The 16,664-nt window shown below is 35.6% G+C and overlaps 1 protein-coding gene across 4 annotated transcripts in view; it reads left to right on the forward strand.

Moving 5' to 3' along the window:
• The window catches only part of DGKB (diacylglycerol kinase beta), a 532,510-nt gene that overhangs the window by 94,953 nt on the left and 420,893 nt on the right, over positions 1 to 16,664 (forward strand). For all 4 annotated transcript variants that reach the window (XM_053927068.1, XM_053927066.1, XM_053927067.1 and 1 more), the window contains 2 exons: positions 9,885 to 9,934; positions 13,879 to 13,953. In XM_053927068.1, the coding sequence (XP_053783043.1) occupies positions 9,885 to 9,934; positions 13,879 to 13,953 (125 nt within the window). The remainder of the gene's footprint in view (positions 1 to 9,884; positions 9,935 to 13,878; positions 13,954 to 16,664) is intronic.

Consider the following 16,664-nt stretch of genomic DNA (forward strand, 5'->3'; position numbering starts at 1 on the left):
AATGACTTTTTAAAAAAATGTTGCTCAGCTTGGTAACAAGATGATGTTGGAAAGTATACTTTGAGTTATTTTGAAAAAGAAAACAAAATTTATTTCTAGGACATGAGGAGGTCTTTCTGTTAGTCAGCAAGAGGGTTCGCGTGACAGTACAAGACTTTCTCCCTTGGAAATCTTTCTTAAAAGCCTTAGCCCTAACACTTTCTCTTTTTTTAAAAAATAATCTATATTGCATTTTTTTTCATTACTATTTAGTCCCCTAGTGCCTCCCTCCCTCCAGCAATCACCACTATAGTTTACATCCATGAGTCCTTTTTCCACTTTCTTTGACAGGAACAAATGATTTCTTAAATGCCAAACATGAGTTTAATTTCTAGAAGCTGACTCTGGATATTATCAATAATTAAACAATAGCTACTGTTTGCTTCTTCTATGGCGTAGCAGGTATTTCCTAGAGAGGATTTCTGTCTAATTGAAAGGAAAAACAAATTGCTCTCACTTATAAAATATAGTCATTGAGCTCTCTCTGGTGGCAAACGGCCTCATTGCAATGCAAGAAAATGGTTTTTAAAACATTAACTCGGAAGCTGAGATGATCATTTACTTAGCAATCTATTCTGTCTCTGAAGCCCTTGCTGACTCTAGAACTGGTGGTTTGTTCAAAATCTGATTAACTTGATTATATTAGATATTATTAAAATGAATTTAAAAATTTGGCTACTGAAATCATAGTGAAGATAATGAATCCTGAATGTGAAATTTCTCAAGCCAATACATTGTCATGTCTCAGAATTATGATAAAGAAGTGTGTTTAATTAAACTTAATAGTAAACTCTTGGTGAAATTTTTCTTATTAGTAAAGAATTTTCTATAATATGATTATTTGAGTCACATCTGCTTATGAATAGGATATATTAACATTACTCTTTAAGTAAATATTTATCATTCTTAAATGTTGAATATTTGCATTTCAAGATTTATTTGTATTCCTAAGAACTTAACAGAAATCTCTCTTCTTCCAAAATAAATATTAATGTTCAGTGAATTTCTATTGAAGTTACAGCCAGAGAAAAAGTTTGCTCAGGTGTTATCAGCACCGTGTTAGTGATGATTTTAGAAATACAAAGACTTTTTTTTCCAGCTCTGAGACTGAATGAAGGCACCATCCTGCCTCCCCAATGTGGTCTTTGTGTTGCAGCTTCATTATTTTAGGTCAGTGAGAAGTATCTTTTTAAAGGCAGAATTCCTAAGAGGCGTGCTTTCAAGTTCTCAATTTTTGTCTAAGAATCAACCGTCTTTGTCCGCAATTACAGACAGAACGCTCACCCACAAGTCATTCAAAACCACTTGATGAATCAGGTCCAACCTGACCTCCTACTTACCTGCCTCAAGTGTTACCAACCCCCTTCCCTCTGTTCCATCTGTGTATTTTCGAGCTCTTTTTTAAGCTTTCACAAGATTTAGTTGTATTCCTTTTTTTTCTTAAACATTTCTTTAGACTCTTCTCATAGGCAGACTTGTTATGGTCTGGCACTATTACTGTGATTTTCACCAGAATCTTCAAAGTAAATGAATTACAACCTCAGAAGTACATTAAGGAATACCTGTGTTCCAGCTATCTCTTCTCTACTCTCCTCTACTTTGGAGGACCTTAACATAGCCCTTAATTACCTGGAACTTATATTTAGCTTTAAAGGCCAATGCCTGGCCCTTTCCTACATCAATTAAATCAGAATCCATTCCCCTCACCCACTTTCTTACAATGTTCAGTTCTATACATTTTAATCTTGCTACAGTTGCAGATTTATACATTTCTAACATTCATGCATTCTTTTATAATTACAGATTTAAAAAAATTAGTAAGACTTTAAAGAAATTAAATGGTTCTCAGCATAATAGATACTTATCTCCAAAATAGTTATGAGTTATTAAACACAATATAAACTAGTGGAAAGAAAAGAAGAAAAATAATTAAAATTAACACAGGAATAGATATGATGAAGCACCTACAATAATTAACTTCTGCAGGTCAGGGCTCAATGTGGGCCTTGATTTCCCTGATCACATGCGTCCTAGCTTTGACACTTCCTATCCGAGTGGCACGGGCATATTAAAAAACAAACAGACAAAAACAACACATTACACCTCAGTTTCCCCATCTGTAAAATTGCAATCAAAATGTCTCTCATATGTTTGCTGTGAGAATTAGATGAACTAATATTTGCTCACTTAAATTTCTTCACATATTTTAGTCTACGTAATTGTCTGTGAAGTGAAATAAAAGTTTAGAATTCTTATCTTGTAATCATTTCACTTTCTCCTGAATTTACCTGTGGCTTGTCGGCCTCCTGTCCCTTCAAATAGAGACTGACCCCATAACCCATGGGCCAGCCCCTCTTTCCTGCTTAGTTTCAGGCATGTGATATATTTGCTCCTATACTGAGGTTGCAGAGATTTATAAAACTATTTAAATATAATTCTATAGATTAACCTCAGCTGGTCTTCAGTGTTCCTCTGGTCATCAACTTCTTTTAGTTAAAAGTTAATTCAGATGCTTTGTTTTTTCAAACACCTCCCTGTTTAATCATCTTCTCACATATAAAGTTTAAATTCTTATGACTTCCTCTCATGTTACCTAAAATTTGTCAATGGTTAGATGTATTCTTTCCTATTTCTCTTCTGACTTGGGATAAGTGTTCTTCTGATAGCTCCCTACTGAGTAATGTACAAAATTAAACCCTTAACTTGGCATCCGTAAACTGATCTGGCTCCACAGTTCGACCCCACCCTAGCTCGGCAGGGTTGCATTCAGCTTTGACTTGCCCATGCAGCACGAATGGATTAATTTTTCAGTCATCAGACAGACCTTGAACCTTTCCACCTTCATGCCTTTGCTTACAAAGGGTATTTGTTGTGGGTGTTCATTCTCGGTATCCATCAGATCCAGGGCAGGCTCATATCGTGGTTCGTATTCCCCATGTCTGCACTGTATTTATGTGGCTCTCTCTACTTGTACCCTTCATGGTGTGTAAATTCCCACCCTAGCGACTACCATTTGTGTGTATGTGTGTCTGTGTGTTTGTGTGTTTGTATGTGCATGTGTATGTTTCAACAGATAGATGCTCAGAAATGATGGTTTAATGGAATTGTATCAAAGTGAATGGGTACATGAGAAGATGATGTAAATATTTACATCAAGATGAAAAAGTGATGTAAATATTTAAGGCATGAGAGAATACTACATTATTTATACTGAGACTTAAAAATATATGATATTTACATTTGGATGAGTGTTTATATATTGTCAATGACTTAACTATAATAACAATTCGGTTAGCTTACATTCACTGAAACTATATCACCAAAGAGAAAGCAATAGGAAAATAACCAGAAACTAGATAATTGGTATGAACTAATGAAGACTGTCCGGTATGTTAGTTAGTATTATGAGAAGTATTAATCTCAGAATTACCAAAATTTAACATTGAGGAGAACTTAAAGACCATCTAGTCAACTTCCCCATAATGTCAAAAACAAGTGCAGCGAGACTGGGTGTTAATTATACCAACAGTTTATCTAGCTGTGACCAAAACCCATGATTTCTGACGTACTGTGTAAGTTCTATTTTAATTTTGTTAATGAAAGCTTTGATTCATTATTTTTTATTATTTTCTCTCATGAAAAAAGAAGAAAATACTACTCCATTGCTTCATATATCACAAACTTCAACCAGCTAATTATTTCGCCTCTGCCCTTAAAGTTTAAGTAGATCTTGAAACATACAAAATGATAAAAAAAAATTGTGAATTAAAGAATTTCCAGTGAAAATGCTTTTTAAAGTATATATTTTCTAATATTTAATAATAAATTCCAAATTAATCTTTTCATGTCAATAACAAATGCAAATTATAAAAACCAGAGTATATTAAAATCATATTCAAGGAAAAAATTGATAGAAAGCTGCTAATCTTTGGAAGAGAAAAAATTCTAGAGATAAAGAATTACCCTTATATTGTATAATATGCCTTTGCTCTGATCTTTTAACCAAATTCATGTGTGGGCACATAATTGTTTCTATATAAAGTATAATTACATGAGCATAAAAATAGGAAAAAAGTGGGTTAAGTAGCTTGTAACTCTGTAACGTGTACTCACCTTAGGAAGCTATCATGTTGACAGACTAATTTTAATATTGGGCTTAAATTAGTTTTGCACCTAAAAATCTATATCCTTATCATGTTGGTTTTCAAAATAAGATCTATTTATTCAGTGATTCACTTGACTGTGGACCTAACTTTCCTTTTAAATATTAAGAAGAAATAGTCTTATTATAACGTTTGATGATATTAAGTTTATCAATATTATTGAAATAATAGTTTTAAAAGGGAAAGTTTCTCTATGCTTATTAAAACCGATCTTTATTTTCCATAATGTTAATAATTGCCTTTTTCCTTATATAGTTAATTTCTCTGTTTTTACGTAGCTAAGTAATTCCCAAATCCTCCCTCATGAACTTTTGTTTTGAAACCTGTGCTCTGTATCTGTTCTTTAATCAGGCGCAAGGTGTGACACATAGTATTTGAGGGTCTAACTTCCTTTCGTGAAGATTATCAAACAGATTTTCAGCTCACTGCCCTTTCTGTGCAAACCTGTGCCTCTTCTGCACTGCCAGCTGATGTGCATGTTGCTCAGGCTTAGTCAGTTTCCACTTTTATCCAGCATCTGAAATTTGGTTGTTCTTTTCTCCTTTCACACTCTTTGTGTTTGTGGATTTATGCCTCTTCAATGCCCATCTCTAGTGGCAATTCCATAGAGAACCAAGGGAAGTATGTGTATTCAAAACTTCCTATTTTTCTTGACCCCAGCACAATTTTAATTTAGGAAAGTAGACTTACTCTGAAAATTAAAATTCTAGAATTTTTCTCTCTTATCCAGAACCAAAGAAAACATTTATCCTTGATTTGGACTTGGTGAGCTTTAGAGTATTATGATACTTAGTGCTCTATATATATGTATACATTTTTATTATTGCTATTATTATTGATGAAAATGTAAAGTTCTCCAAGTTTTTTCCTTCATGAATTAGACAGGGTTCATAGACAGTGGTGACCCCCTATTAATGTGTTTAGAAAATAATTATGTAAAACACAGCAGGGCTTCTCCTTCAGACAGTAGTGAACTAAGCGTTCTTAGACCAGGTTTCTTCCTGGATACAAGTAGAAAATGTGGACACGAGCTTTTTTGTTTTTTTACATCTGAAAATTTTCAGGGAATTATCAGGACAAGTTAGGTTTATGGGTCAAATTTCTGGGAGAGAGGAGGTTGGCTTTTGCCACTGTTTTTATTTTATTTTATATGTTTTTAAAGATTCTATTTATTAATTTTAGAGAGGGGAAGGGAGGGACAAAGAGAGGGAGAGAAACAACAATGCGTGGTTGCCTCTCACACGCCCCCATCTGGAGACCTGGTCTGAAACCCAAGCGTGTGCCCTGACTGGGAATCTAAACGGCCACCCTTTGGTTCTCAGGCCAGCACTCAATCCACTGAGCATACCAGCCAGGGCACCATTTTTAAATTGTAAATTCTTACAATTACAACTGAGAGGCTGAACAACTGAGCAGTTTTGGTGGACTTGCCTTGGAGGGAAAGACTAAAATTCCAGATTTGTTTTAGTAGCTATATGGTGGTCTCTCTAATTGTGGTTTGAATTTTCATTTTCTTTATTTGATGATTTTGAACACTTTGTTATGATTGGTCATTCATATATCTTCCCTTTTTGAAGTATCTGGTCAATTTTTTTGCCTCTATCTTAATTAAGTTGTTGGTTATTTTATTACAGAGCTTTAGAATGTTTTCCTATATTCTGAAAACAAGTTCTTTGTCAGATATATGTGCTTCAAGTGTGTGGCTGGCTTATTTATTTTCTCATTTTTGGTGAACAGAAGTTTTAATTTTGATAAAGTTTAATTTACCTATTATTAATTTTTTTGTCATTGTTGGTTCATGTAAGATGGTTAAGGTTGTGAAGGTATTTTCCTATATTTTCTTCTAGAATCTTTGTAGTTTAGCTTTAATATTAAAATTAGAGTTTATTTTTTCAAAAGTTAAAGTTCAAAATCATTTGATATAATGTTTATGTTGAATGTGAAGAAAGAATCAGGGTTCTTTTTTATGAATATCTATCTAGTTGTTCCTTTGTCAACTTTTGAAAAGATTTTCTTTTTTTTTCCCATCATTTGCTAGTTTGCATTCTTACACTTACTTTTTTTTAAGTACAGTTTTCTGCCTTTTCCCCCCACCCCACCCCACCACCCCAGCCCTCCCTCCCCTGTTTCCACACCCCTTATTATTGTGCATGTGTCCTTCATAGTTGTTCCTGCAAACCCTCCACCCTTTCCCCCATAGGTGATGTAGGTGAAAAGATTTTCTTTCTCACTGAACTATGTCGGTATCTTGTTCCCCGTAGGTGTGTGGCTCTATATCTTGACTTTGTGTTCTTGCATTATTTTCTCTGTTTATCCCTTAGCCAGAACTTCATTGGCCTGACTACCCTTGGTTATTAGAAACTCTTGAACTCAGGAAATGCAAATCTTCCAAATTTGTTCTCCCTTTTTATGGTTGTTTTTGGCATCCTTAATCTTTCTTTATTTTGATATAAATTTTCAAATCAGCATCTGAATTTCTAAAACAAAGCTGTAGTTGAACAGAGTTAGAAATGGAGAATCTAGAAACTCACCCAAACTTGCATGGACACATTAAGGATGACAATGTTGGCGCAGCAGAGCAGGCAAAGATTCTTTTCCAGTACTACTACGTACATAATCGGATCTCCATATTGTTTCTTCTTCTACTGTAATGTATTGCCCCATTTTGTGTCTGGAAAACACTTACTTGGCAGTTCTGACAGTAGGTCTTATGTAAATTGCATCCAGACAGGGCAGAACCAGAATGGTAGGAGTCTAGAATAGCCTGGGATAGTCCAAGTCTCTCTGGAAAATGAGTGTATGAAAATTAGCTGACTGTCACTAGTAATCAGGGAAGTGGGCGTTAAAACCTCAGCGGCATACCGCTCACTGTGCTTCACCAGAATGTGTTAAACTAGGGTGGCAAACCCAGTGCTGGTGAGGGCGTAGAGCGACTCCAACTCTTATAGACTGCTGCTTAGAATCTAGTTCGGTCAAGTCACTTTGGAAATGTTTGGCAATGTTATTAAAGGTAAACACTTGCAAATCCTATGATCAAAACATTCCTTTTACTGATTTGTAAACAAAGGGCAAATGTTCACCTAAGCAGAAATGCTTTTTAGAAGAAGGTTTATATCAGAATTTTTTGAAATAACATCAGTATTACTAGAAATATCAAACTGGACACAACCTAAATAAAATGAATAAACTGTTATGCTTTTATACATTGGATTAATAGGTAGAAAAGAAAGTGAATGAGTTAGTGCTACACATAACAATAGAGATGAAGATCAGAAACATAATATTTAGTAAATGATGCTGAAATCAAAAGAATGCATATAAAATCCAAGATAGTGTTTAACTTTGTAAATGGATGGAGAAGTAACAGTGGGGGAGCAGAAGAGGATTTCTGCTGTTAGTAATATTCTATTCCTTGACCTGACTACCTAGATACATTGGTGTGTTTACTTTGATAGTTTATTAAATATATTTCTCTACAAGTTATACTTCAATGATACATTTATTTTTAAAACCAAACTTTATAGGATCATGGAGGGAGACAGTGAAACAGATTAGTTTTTAATTAAGTTTGCTTAATAAAGCATATTAATACTCTAAAAATGCTATTGAGGGACACATAGAATCATTAGGAGAAGCGAAAACTAGGTTTGGAGGCGACTTCTCTAGGAACAAGGACCACACTAACTATGCACTGGGGGGAAACCCATCGCTGCCTCCTGAGCTCAGACAGCGCCCCTTTCAATGACAGCACCCCTGACACATCCAGGACCCTGGGCGCTCTCTCTTTAGACACTGCTGCTGATGACCCCCATCACCAGAATGGGTTGAGCAGCTCCTTTTTTCCTGGGTTGCTAGCATCTGACCATCTGGGCCTGGGCTTCTGATTGGTAGAGCCTAGGTCACGTGTAAAGTCAACCTTCACTTCCAGCTAGTGAAGAGTATGTATCTGGTGTTTCAGCTGTGATTGTGGTTTGTATTTAAACTGTGGCTTTCAGAACACAGAAGTGTCAGATGCTGCCAAAGTGAATGACGGTTACCCACCAGTGCACCCCATTTGTGGGTTACGTCTTTGGGTTCACGTTTCCAACAAGGTTTGCCAGCACAGGGTTCCGTGTGTCTGAGCTGTATAAAGACATTTCCGTCAATAAGGATTACCAGAGCTACAAGTGTCTTTCTTTCTAAAGTATAGCGAGACTTTTCTAACTTCCCACCTTGGGCCTGGTAACTCACCCCTTCTCTGAGTGGTGTGAGAAATCTTGCCATTTGCGAAGATATTTTTACCATTTTCTGCTGTACTTGAAAATCTTGAAATGTTTAATATCCACGTGGTGCTGGGGGGGTTTCTTTCTGAATTTTATTCTCACGTAATGAGAGAACAATTGTCCTGGTTTGCAGATAAAGACATTTAGGTCTTTGAGCCAGCCTATTATTTCCCTTTATTCAGTCTGCGCACATTTCCCCCTTGCATTGTTACGTCTTTAAAGACTGCTTGCATTTAACCGTCCATAGAATATGACAGATTGGCAGCACTTTTTCCTTTTAGTGATGTGCAGACTAGTTTCGCATCCTATAAGTAATCGTACCTTAGAGTTGGTGAGCTGTAATCATGATTTTAGATACAAAAATAAAATGGTGTTGCAAATATATGATTAAGGTCTGTATAATTATGCCTCCTCGTGACCAGTGTCCTTATTTAATATTATAGACCTCAGACATCAAGATTCTCCCAGAAATTATGCAAAGCCAACACAAACCTTCCCTTCCAGCTGTCTGTTTTTACAGCTGTGTGATTCTTCCGTGTGTGTCTCAGTGTGGCGCCTGCAGCGGCTTCCGCAGTCCCCTGGTGGTGTGGGAATCACACAGGGCATCCTCAGGCCAGCCGTGGACCCTGCCTGCCACCCCGCTTCCCCGAGTTCACCGCCACAAAGCCAGCACTCTTCTTTCCCTTCCTTCGTTAGTTCAAAGAGTGGCTACCCCATAAAACAGCATCTCAGATTTAAATAAATATACATTATAGACATGGCAGTAACACATTTTATGTCTTGTCACCCTCCATCAGAAAAATCCCCTTATTCTGCACTAATCCTTCCTTTCCCACGGTACTGGGGGGGGGTCAATCAAAACCACGGCTTACGTTTGTGTCGTGACCTACGGCTCTTGATAGACACTTGTATGTATCACTGCACTTGACTTTCACAGCAAATGTGTGTCTTATGACAAAGTGACTGTTCTCATTTTACAGATAGTGGAAAGTGTTTTAGTAAGCTCTGTTAACTCATATAATAGTGCAGGGTAAATCCCAAATTATAATTCATTTCCAGTCCTCCAAATCAGCTGATTTTTATTACCTACTCCCATTTAATATTTATTCAGACTCTGAATGTCTAAATTCCTTTCCTTCTGTTATTTTTGAGTTTTCATTTAATAATCTTGTAATAAAGAATTTGAGCAAATAATAATGTTGTCTAGATACATAACAAAATTGATAGATACTATATCTGATTGCTGGTATTTTTATTAATTGATTAATTCAATTAACAAAATGTTCTCACAAATCAATTGCCTTGTGTATGGGTAGGACTTAGTGTTTGTTTTTATTAGAAGATATACTTTTGAAGAATATGCCTTATAAGCATTCATCTCACTAGCCTAATCTTTTTTCAATATATCTTTTATTTCTAGTTATGTTTCGCCTCTACGACACGGATGGGAATGGCTTCCTGGACAGCTCGGTAATTTTTTTCCTCAAATATTCTGTGAAAATTTTGGAGTAGTTTGTTCTGAAAAAATGCAATGAATAAATTTATAGCTATTATCATAGAAGACACACTTAATACAATTTTCATGCACTCACATAGCGTTTTTATCATCTGACTTTATGAAAAGGAGTAGTCTGAGGAAACTGTTAGGATTGCAATTGTTCTATTGAATAATTTTACCACATAAAAGTGACTTTTTATGCACTGGAAGGTAAAAAAGGCTCCAGCTTTATTTGAATAAAACATCAGAAAATTGAGAGGCATTGATCTAGAAAGCAAAAAAAAATAGTTGTTAGATTTGACACTATGGGAAATATTGAGAATACAAGCAGAATTTAAAGGAATTGTAGTCATTTTAATTATTTTATCATTTTCCCACTTTTAAGAAGTATTCTTAATTATTTATGCTGTATAATTATTTATAGCTAAATATATTTACAAGTTGCTTTGACAAACTTCCCTTTTTAAAATGTCTCACCCAATTTCAAATGCACATGCTTGCACATGCTATAGCTTTAGTTATAAAAAGCAATTGAAGGAAAACACCATATATGTATGATTTAACTGAAAGGAATGGTTACATGTTTATTTTATTTTTAACATGCAAATCACTATAGTTTTCAGAAGAGAAGTTACACTTCTAGTTCTTCTGCACAATTAGTGCCTCATAAGTATATCTGTCTCAGGTTCCATCCAATAATATACTTTATATTTGCTAATAATATAGTTTACATGTTACATTATTTCCTGTTCTGTAAAGGCAATGTTAAGAATAGAGGAGGGGGTGGAAGCTTGTAAAGGGGGGATAAATGATGATGGATGGAAACTTGGGGTGGTGAACACACAATACAGTGTACAGATGAAGTGCTATAGAATTGTACCCCTGAAACCTGTACAATTTTGTTAACCAGTGTCACCCCCATAAATTTAACTAAATATTAGTAAAAGAATATGGGTCAGATTATAGAACTTTTGGAGTGCACAGCTACCTCCAAAAAACCCAAATGTTTTGAAATATTTAATATTTATTAAAATAAACATCACTTCTGAAATGAGTTTCTCTCATCGTCTGGTGTCCCTCCCAATGCCAGACCTCAAACAGACTTGCACAGGCCAATGGGTGAAGTTGGAGACATACTTCTGTAACACCGAGTAGGATAATGGTACATTAGTTTCTCCAGAGAGCAATAAAAATACAAAGTTTCACTCTAGAAAATGAGCACCAATCTGAATTGCTGTTACAACTGTGGGATTTCTTATGTATAAGTCTCTATTTTCACATGCTATTACTTTTATGTGTCTAGTGTTCATTTTTTTATTTAGGAATATAAAGCTACATGAACCATTTGCTCCTTTTCTGGTGGCATTTCACAACTAGAAGTTTACACTTTTTTCTAGATATTTCAATATGGTTATTGTAGCACTTCTGACTGTACTAATGCAGATTATATTTTTACTTGATTTGTTTTATTTAATGTTTCATTTTCAATAAATTATAAGGATGTTTCTTTGCTAGACTTTGAGCCATGGGTTGGCAGCTGATTTGAAAATTTAATCAAATTCTTTTTTTGATCTCCATCTTTTTGTTAACATATAGTAAATTACTAGTAATATTTGTGACTATGTTTACAATATCAAAGAATGAGTTGGAGATAAACATGTTTGTTTATGATTAAACTAGTCTGTATGACTTTCCCCACAAGAATTACTGTCCCTGTATATTTCCTTCAATATGAGGATGAAATTGTACCTTCTGATATCATTGGTCTTAGAAATTTAAATGTATGGCATATCACATATTGAAGGCAAAAATAGAGGAAAATTGATATTTTGAAAAATGACTAGTATGTCTAATACTATTAATAAATGTTTACTAATCATTTGCAATATGGCAGACAAAATAAATGCTTTTTATATGGTATAATAGCATGTTTAATTTTTGTAGCAACTCTGCAAACTAGGTAATATTAGAACATTAAAAATAATATTTTTGCTGATAAAAAACTGAGCCTAAGAGAGGTTAAATTACTTAGCTAATGTTATACACCTATATAATAGTTTGCCAAAAATAGTTTCTATTTTAAAAATCATACCCAGGGACATTAACCATTCCAAACCATTAGGGCTTATATCAGCAAAAGTATTGTTGGCGAGAGATTAGTAATACACACACAACCTATGTTTGTGTGTTCCTAACACATGCTAACCTATGATTCCAAGGGATTTGTGTTTAAAAGTTTTCCTATCTATAATAAATAAACACACACATTTGCATTATTTCTGGGGCAACCTCTGTTATATAAATAACATTTTCCTGATTACATCTTTTCTGCAGAGAGGGATCCATGACCCCCCAATACAAAACCTCTCTACCATATTTCCATATTAATTCTATGAATATTAACCACATATGTTAGATGAGAGATTTGAATAGAATAATTGTTTATTGATATGTGAGGTCTGCCCAGGAAAAGTCCAGCCATTGTTAATATAACAGTAACAGTTTGCATGGCAAAGATGTAACCTGGCAGCCAAGGAGAGTATACTAGAATGTGCATGCGTGAACAATGATGACTTCACTGTACTAGTCAGTGGGGGCAGTAGACGCCTTTGAGTGAGCATGTGTACTGTGTGGCCGTCCCATTCAAAATGACTGAGCAAGCAGACCAATGGATCTGCTTCAGACTTTGCGTTAAGCTTGAATATTCCTCTGCAAAAACTACTCGGGTGATACAGAAGGCCACAGCTATGGGCAACTGGTGATTAGCAGCTTCATCACAATGATGTGCCTGCTCATGCATCACATCTTTTACAGAGTTTTTTGGTGAAACATCAGATCACCCAGGTGACTCAGACCCTCTACAGCCAAGATTTGGCACCCTGTGACTTCTGGCTTTTCCCCAAACTAAAATCACCTTTGAAGGTGAAGAGGTTTCAGACTGTCAATGAGATTCAGGAAAATACATCCAGGCAGCTGATGGAGATTTGAACTGTGTGAGGTCTCAAGATACCTGCTTTGAAGGGGACCAAGGCATCATTGTCCTATGTACAGTGTTTCTTGTATCTTGTATCTTCTTCAATAAATGTTTCTATTTTTCACATTACATGGTTGGATACCTTCTGGACAGACCTCATACATACAAGCTTATTCTTATATACTTATATTTTAAATTATCACACTATATAATACCAGTTTTAATTATGTCATTGACTACATTTAAATTAGTAGCACTTACAGAATATCTTTAGTGTTTTTTAGAGATGGGAATAAATTAAAACATTAAATAAATAGGTCTGAAAATGCTTTATTTTTTTAGCAAAGCCATATGTATTCCTCAAAGAGTTGACATTTGAGTAGAATAACGTGAGAATTCAAACTAAAATTCCATGCCCTCATAAAATAAACTCTACATGTGCTTAGCCTTCCAGTCTGGACCCCGACGGCTCCTCCAGCAGCGCACATTTTCCTAGTAAGTGGCACCAACAGTCAGAATACATTCTCATTTTTATCAGAATACAAATAAACCTCTTAGTTGCCCTCAGACACTTCCTTCCACACCTGATTTCAAGCCAAAAGGTCAGGATATTTATTCAGTGACTTAAAAATCACACCTTGTGAAAATATGCCTGCTTCTACTTTCATCAGACTCTCTTTTGGAGTTTCTTTGTTAATGATTTTCTGCTGGAAGAAACTCTTCTTTTGTATAGTGGCGCCGTCTCCTGGTGAAGGTACAAAATGAATTCACACTTTTTTAGGTATAGTTAATCAGACCTTTTAAAGAGATATTAATCATATAACTTTTAAGTTTGGGGGCAACATGTTGAACAAACAATACCTGCAAGTCAAAGTTAAAGACTTTACAAAGTCTTTGTATTGATTGTCCTTATCTTCCTTTCTCTCTCTCTTTCTGCTCCAGGAACTAGAAAACATCATTAGTCAGATGATGCATGTTGCCGAGTACCTTGAATGGGATGTCACTGAACTGAATCCAGTATGTACATCATGATTTAACTGTTGGCTAAATCTAGAAGGTGCCTTTCTCTTTTTGGAACCCTAATCCATTACCGTCATTTGATTTTTGTGATAACTCTAAGATATTATTTCTAAACAGTAGTCAAAATGGATCTTTAATAAGGAAGAGCATATGAAATTCTTAGCAGTGCCTTTTGCTTTCCTTCCTTATGGAAATCAATTTGAGCAGTGGTCGCATACCCGTGGAGATAAATAGTAGGAGCTGACCCACGCTGCCACTGTCCTGCCATGCCGTGCAAAAGTCAGGATCCATAGGTGCTCTTGAGCTCTGTGATTGTCCTTCGGTGAGAACTGGGAAAGTAGTTGTAAGAAGCAGAAGGTGATTAAGAAGATGGTGATAGTTCACTGTGCTCAGTGTATTGTGCTGTCGTTTGTGTGTGTGCTTTCTAATCCTCGCAACTCTCCGAGGTACACACTGCCGTTCCATTCATTGTACAGTGAAAGACTTGAGGTCCCAAAAGGTTAAAGTTACTTATCCAAGGTTCTGAAGCTAGTTAATCAAATCACTGAAAGAAATAGTATCTAATAATGCTTCTAAAGACATAAAAAACTACTTATTTTTCATAGGTTTATTCAAGTTACAAAATACATGATTAGAAACTGACTTTACCTACAAGTGATATTTTGGGGAGAGTTAATTAGTTTTACTTATATTTTTTCTTTTTGAAACTAGCAAATTGTACATGAGATAAGCAAATACAAATCAATTTCATTTAAATGGTTTATATTTTATTGGAATTCAAAAGCTTGATGTTCAAACGCCATTCCCATTTATGCAGTTAACAGCATGATGATGGCGTGATTATGGGAAAGGAGCGCTCTGATGGCATTTCCCTGGCTTCACAAGCTCTTGCCAGTGAACTACAATGAAGTCACACACAACGTCATGTACTAAAGCGGACACTGTTCTTACGGGGCCTGGCCTTTCAAGTTTTAACTGATTTTTTGGGGGGAATGTGGAAATGCACGTGCTGTGTCTAATGAGTTCAGATATCATGACAATGTTGTAGATTTTACATGGAATAATAAAGTTATGGTAACGTGTTTAATTTTAGGAATGCTGCTTGATTCATCCTAACACTATTTGCCCTGACATCAAGGGACATCTGATAAATTCTGTTGTCCATTTTGCTGATGTTAATCTAACACGACTTTCTCCATCCTACTTAGTACCTCAATACTTGTGAATACTCTTTATCTACCCATCGAGGCTCTTGTCCTCACTGGGGTGATGGAGGAAAGGAGGGTCCTTTTCCATTAGCTTTCAAAGCAGAAGTGGGCTCCACCACTTCCCAAAAAGAGATTCGTTGGGGTGGGGATGGATTTGAGAAAAGGTGATCCAGATGCTCTAAGGAAGGAAAGAATTGGTGGGTAGGCTAATTGTGATAAACACCTATTGGTACTCACAATAATAAACGAGATAGCATTATCTGTCTTGGTGGCACACACCCAGATAAGCCTGCTATTTCTGTGAGTAGTACAGGTACTAGAAAGTCAAGATAAAAGTCTTACCCTGTGCATTGCTGTTTGCTGTCACAGCAACAGCCTCATCCTCCTGCCCGGGGATTCAAAGGTGCTCTCGCTTTCAAACAAGTGTGTGCATTTCTTCCTGTTGTCAGAACCCTGGTGTGTGTGTGTGTGTGTGTGTGTGTGTGTGTGAATCAAGAGGACTGAAAATTTGAGGTTGATAGCAGGCAGTAGGGGAAGACTGAGATGTCCTTGGAAAGAATTAAAAAAAAAAATTACCGAAGCTATAACATTCGATTTATTAGGTACAGAATGAAAGCCTCAGCCATCTGAATTAAATGCTCTGTATTTTAGTTCACTTCCCATTTATTCATTTTGTACTAGTCTACCAGAGCCTTGATCTGATGCCATTTGTCAAATTGTAAATAATTTCCCCATGCTTCATTTTGAGAATAAGGAAATACTTAGTTTACTATCATTTTGTTTCCAAAAAATCTCTTTCTTTCCAATATCTGTTAGTTTCTTCTGAAGGAAAATAATCTGATTTTCATGTACCTTCTGAGGGAAGACACCAATAAATCAAGTTCAGGAATTTTAGGCAAACAACACTTCTATCAAACTTTTATTTTAATCCTCTGTGTGTTTCTTTTTCCAAATTGATGAAATTTCTGTATTAAAGGTGCTGAGTTACTCTTTTTTATTGGAACTCTGCCATATCTGCCATTGTGGTGCAGTTAGGTGGGAAGTACTTCGCCTCCCAGAGCCAATGGTGATATATTTGGAACTCGTATGTAATTTCTGCTAACATAACACTAACAACACCTATGTCACACTTACTGTGCTCTCATAGGCTAGATGCTCTTCAAAGATACTTAAATTAACATATTTAACCCTCACAACAAAACTTAGAATCAAATATTATTATTACTGCACTATACTCAAGGGTGGTAACCAACACAGACTGTGGACGACATTTTGGGACACTTTGCAAGTCATCTTTAGGAGAAGAAACTATTCAAAAATGACTTGGTTATTTAACTTCCTGGATCTCTTAAGTTCTGGTAGGCAATTAAAAACAATTTAATTCCCCCGCCTCTTACCACCTTGCAGAGAAGTATTTCAGCTCTTTGCCATGAAGTTAATTTGTTCAGACATTATCTGGCATATATTTGAATTTAAAAAGTAATCTAGAGAAAGCAATTA

Source organism: Desmodus rotundus, chromosome 6, assembly GCF_022682495.2.
Source record: "Desmodus rotundus isolate HL8 chromosome 6, HLdesRot8A.1, whole genome shotgun sequence".
NCBI classification, from domain to species: Eukaryota; Metazoa; Chordata; class Mammalia; order Chiroptera; family Phyllostomidae; genus Desmodus; species Desmodus rotundus.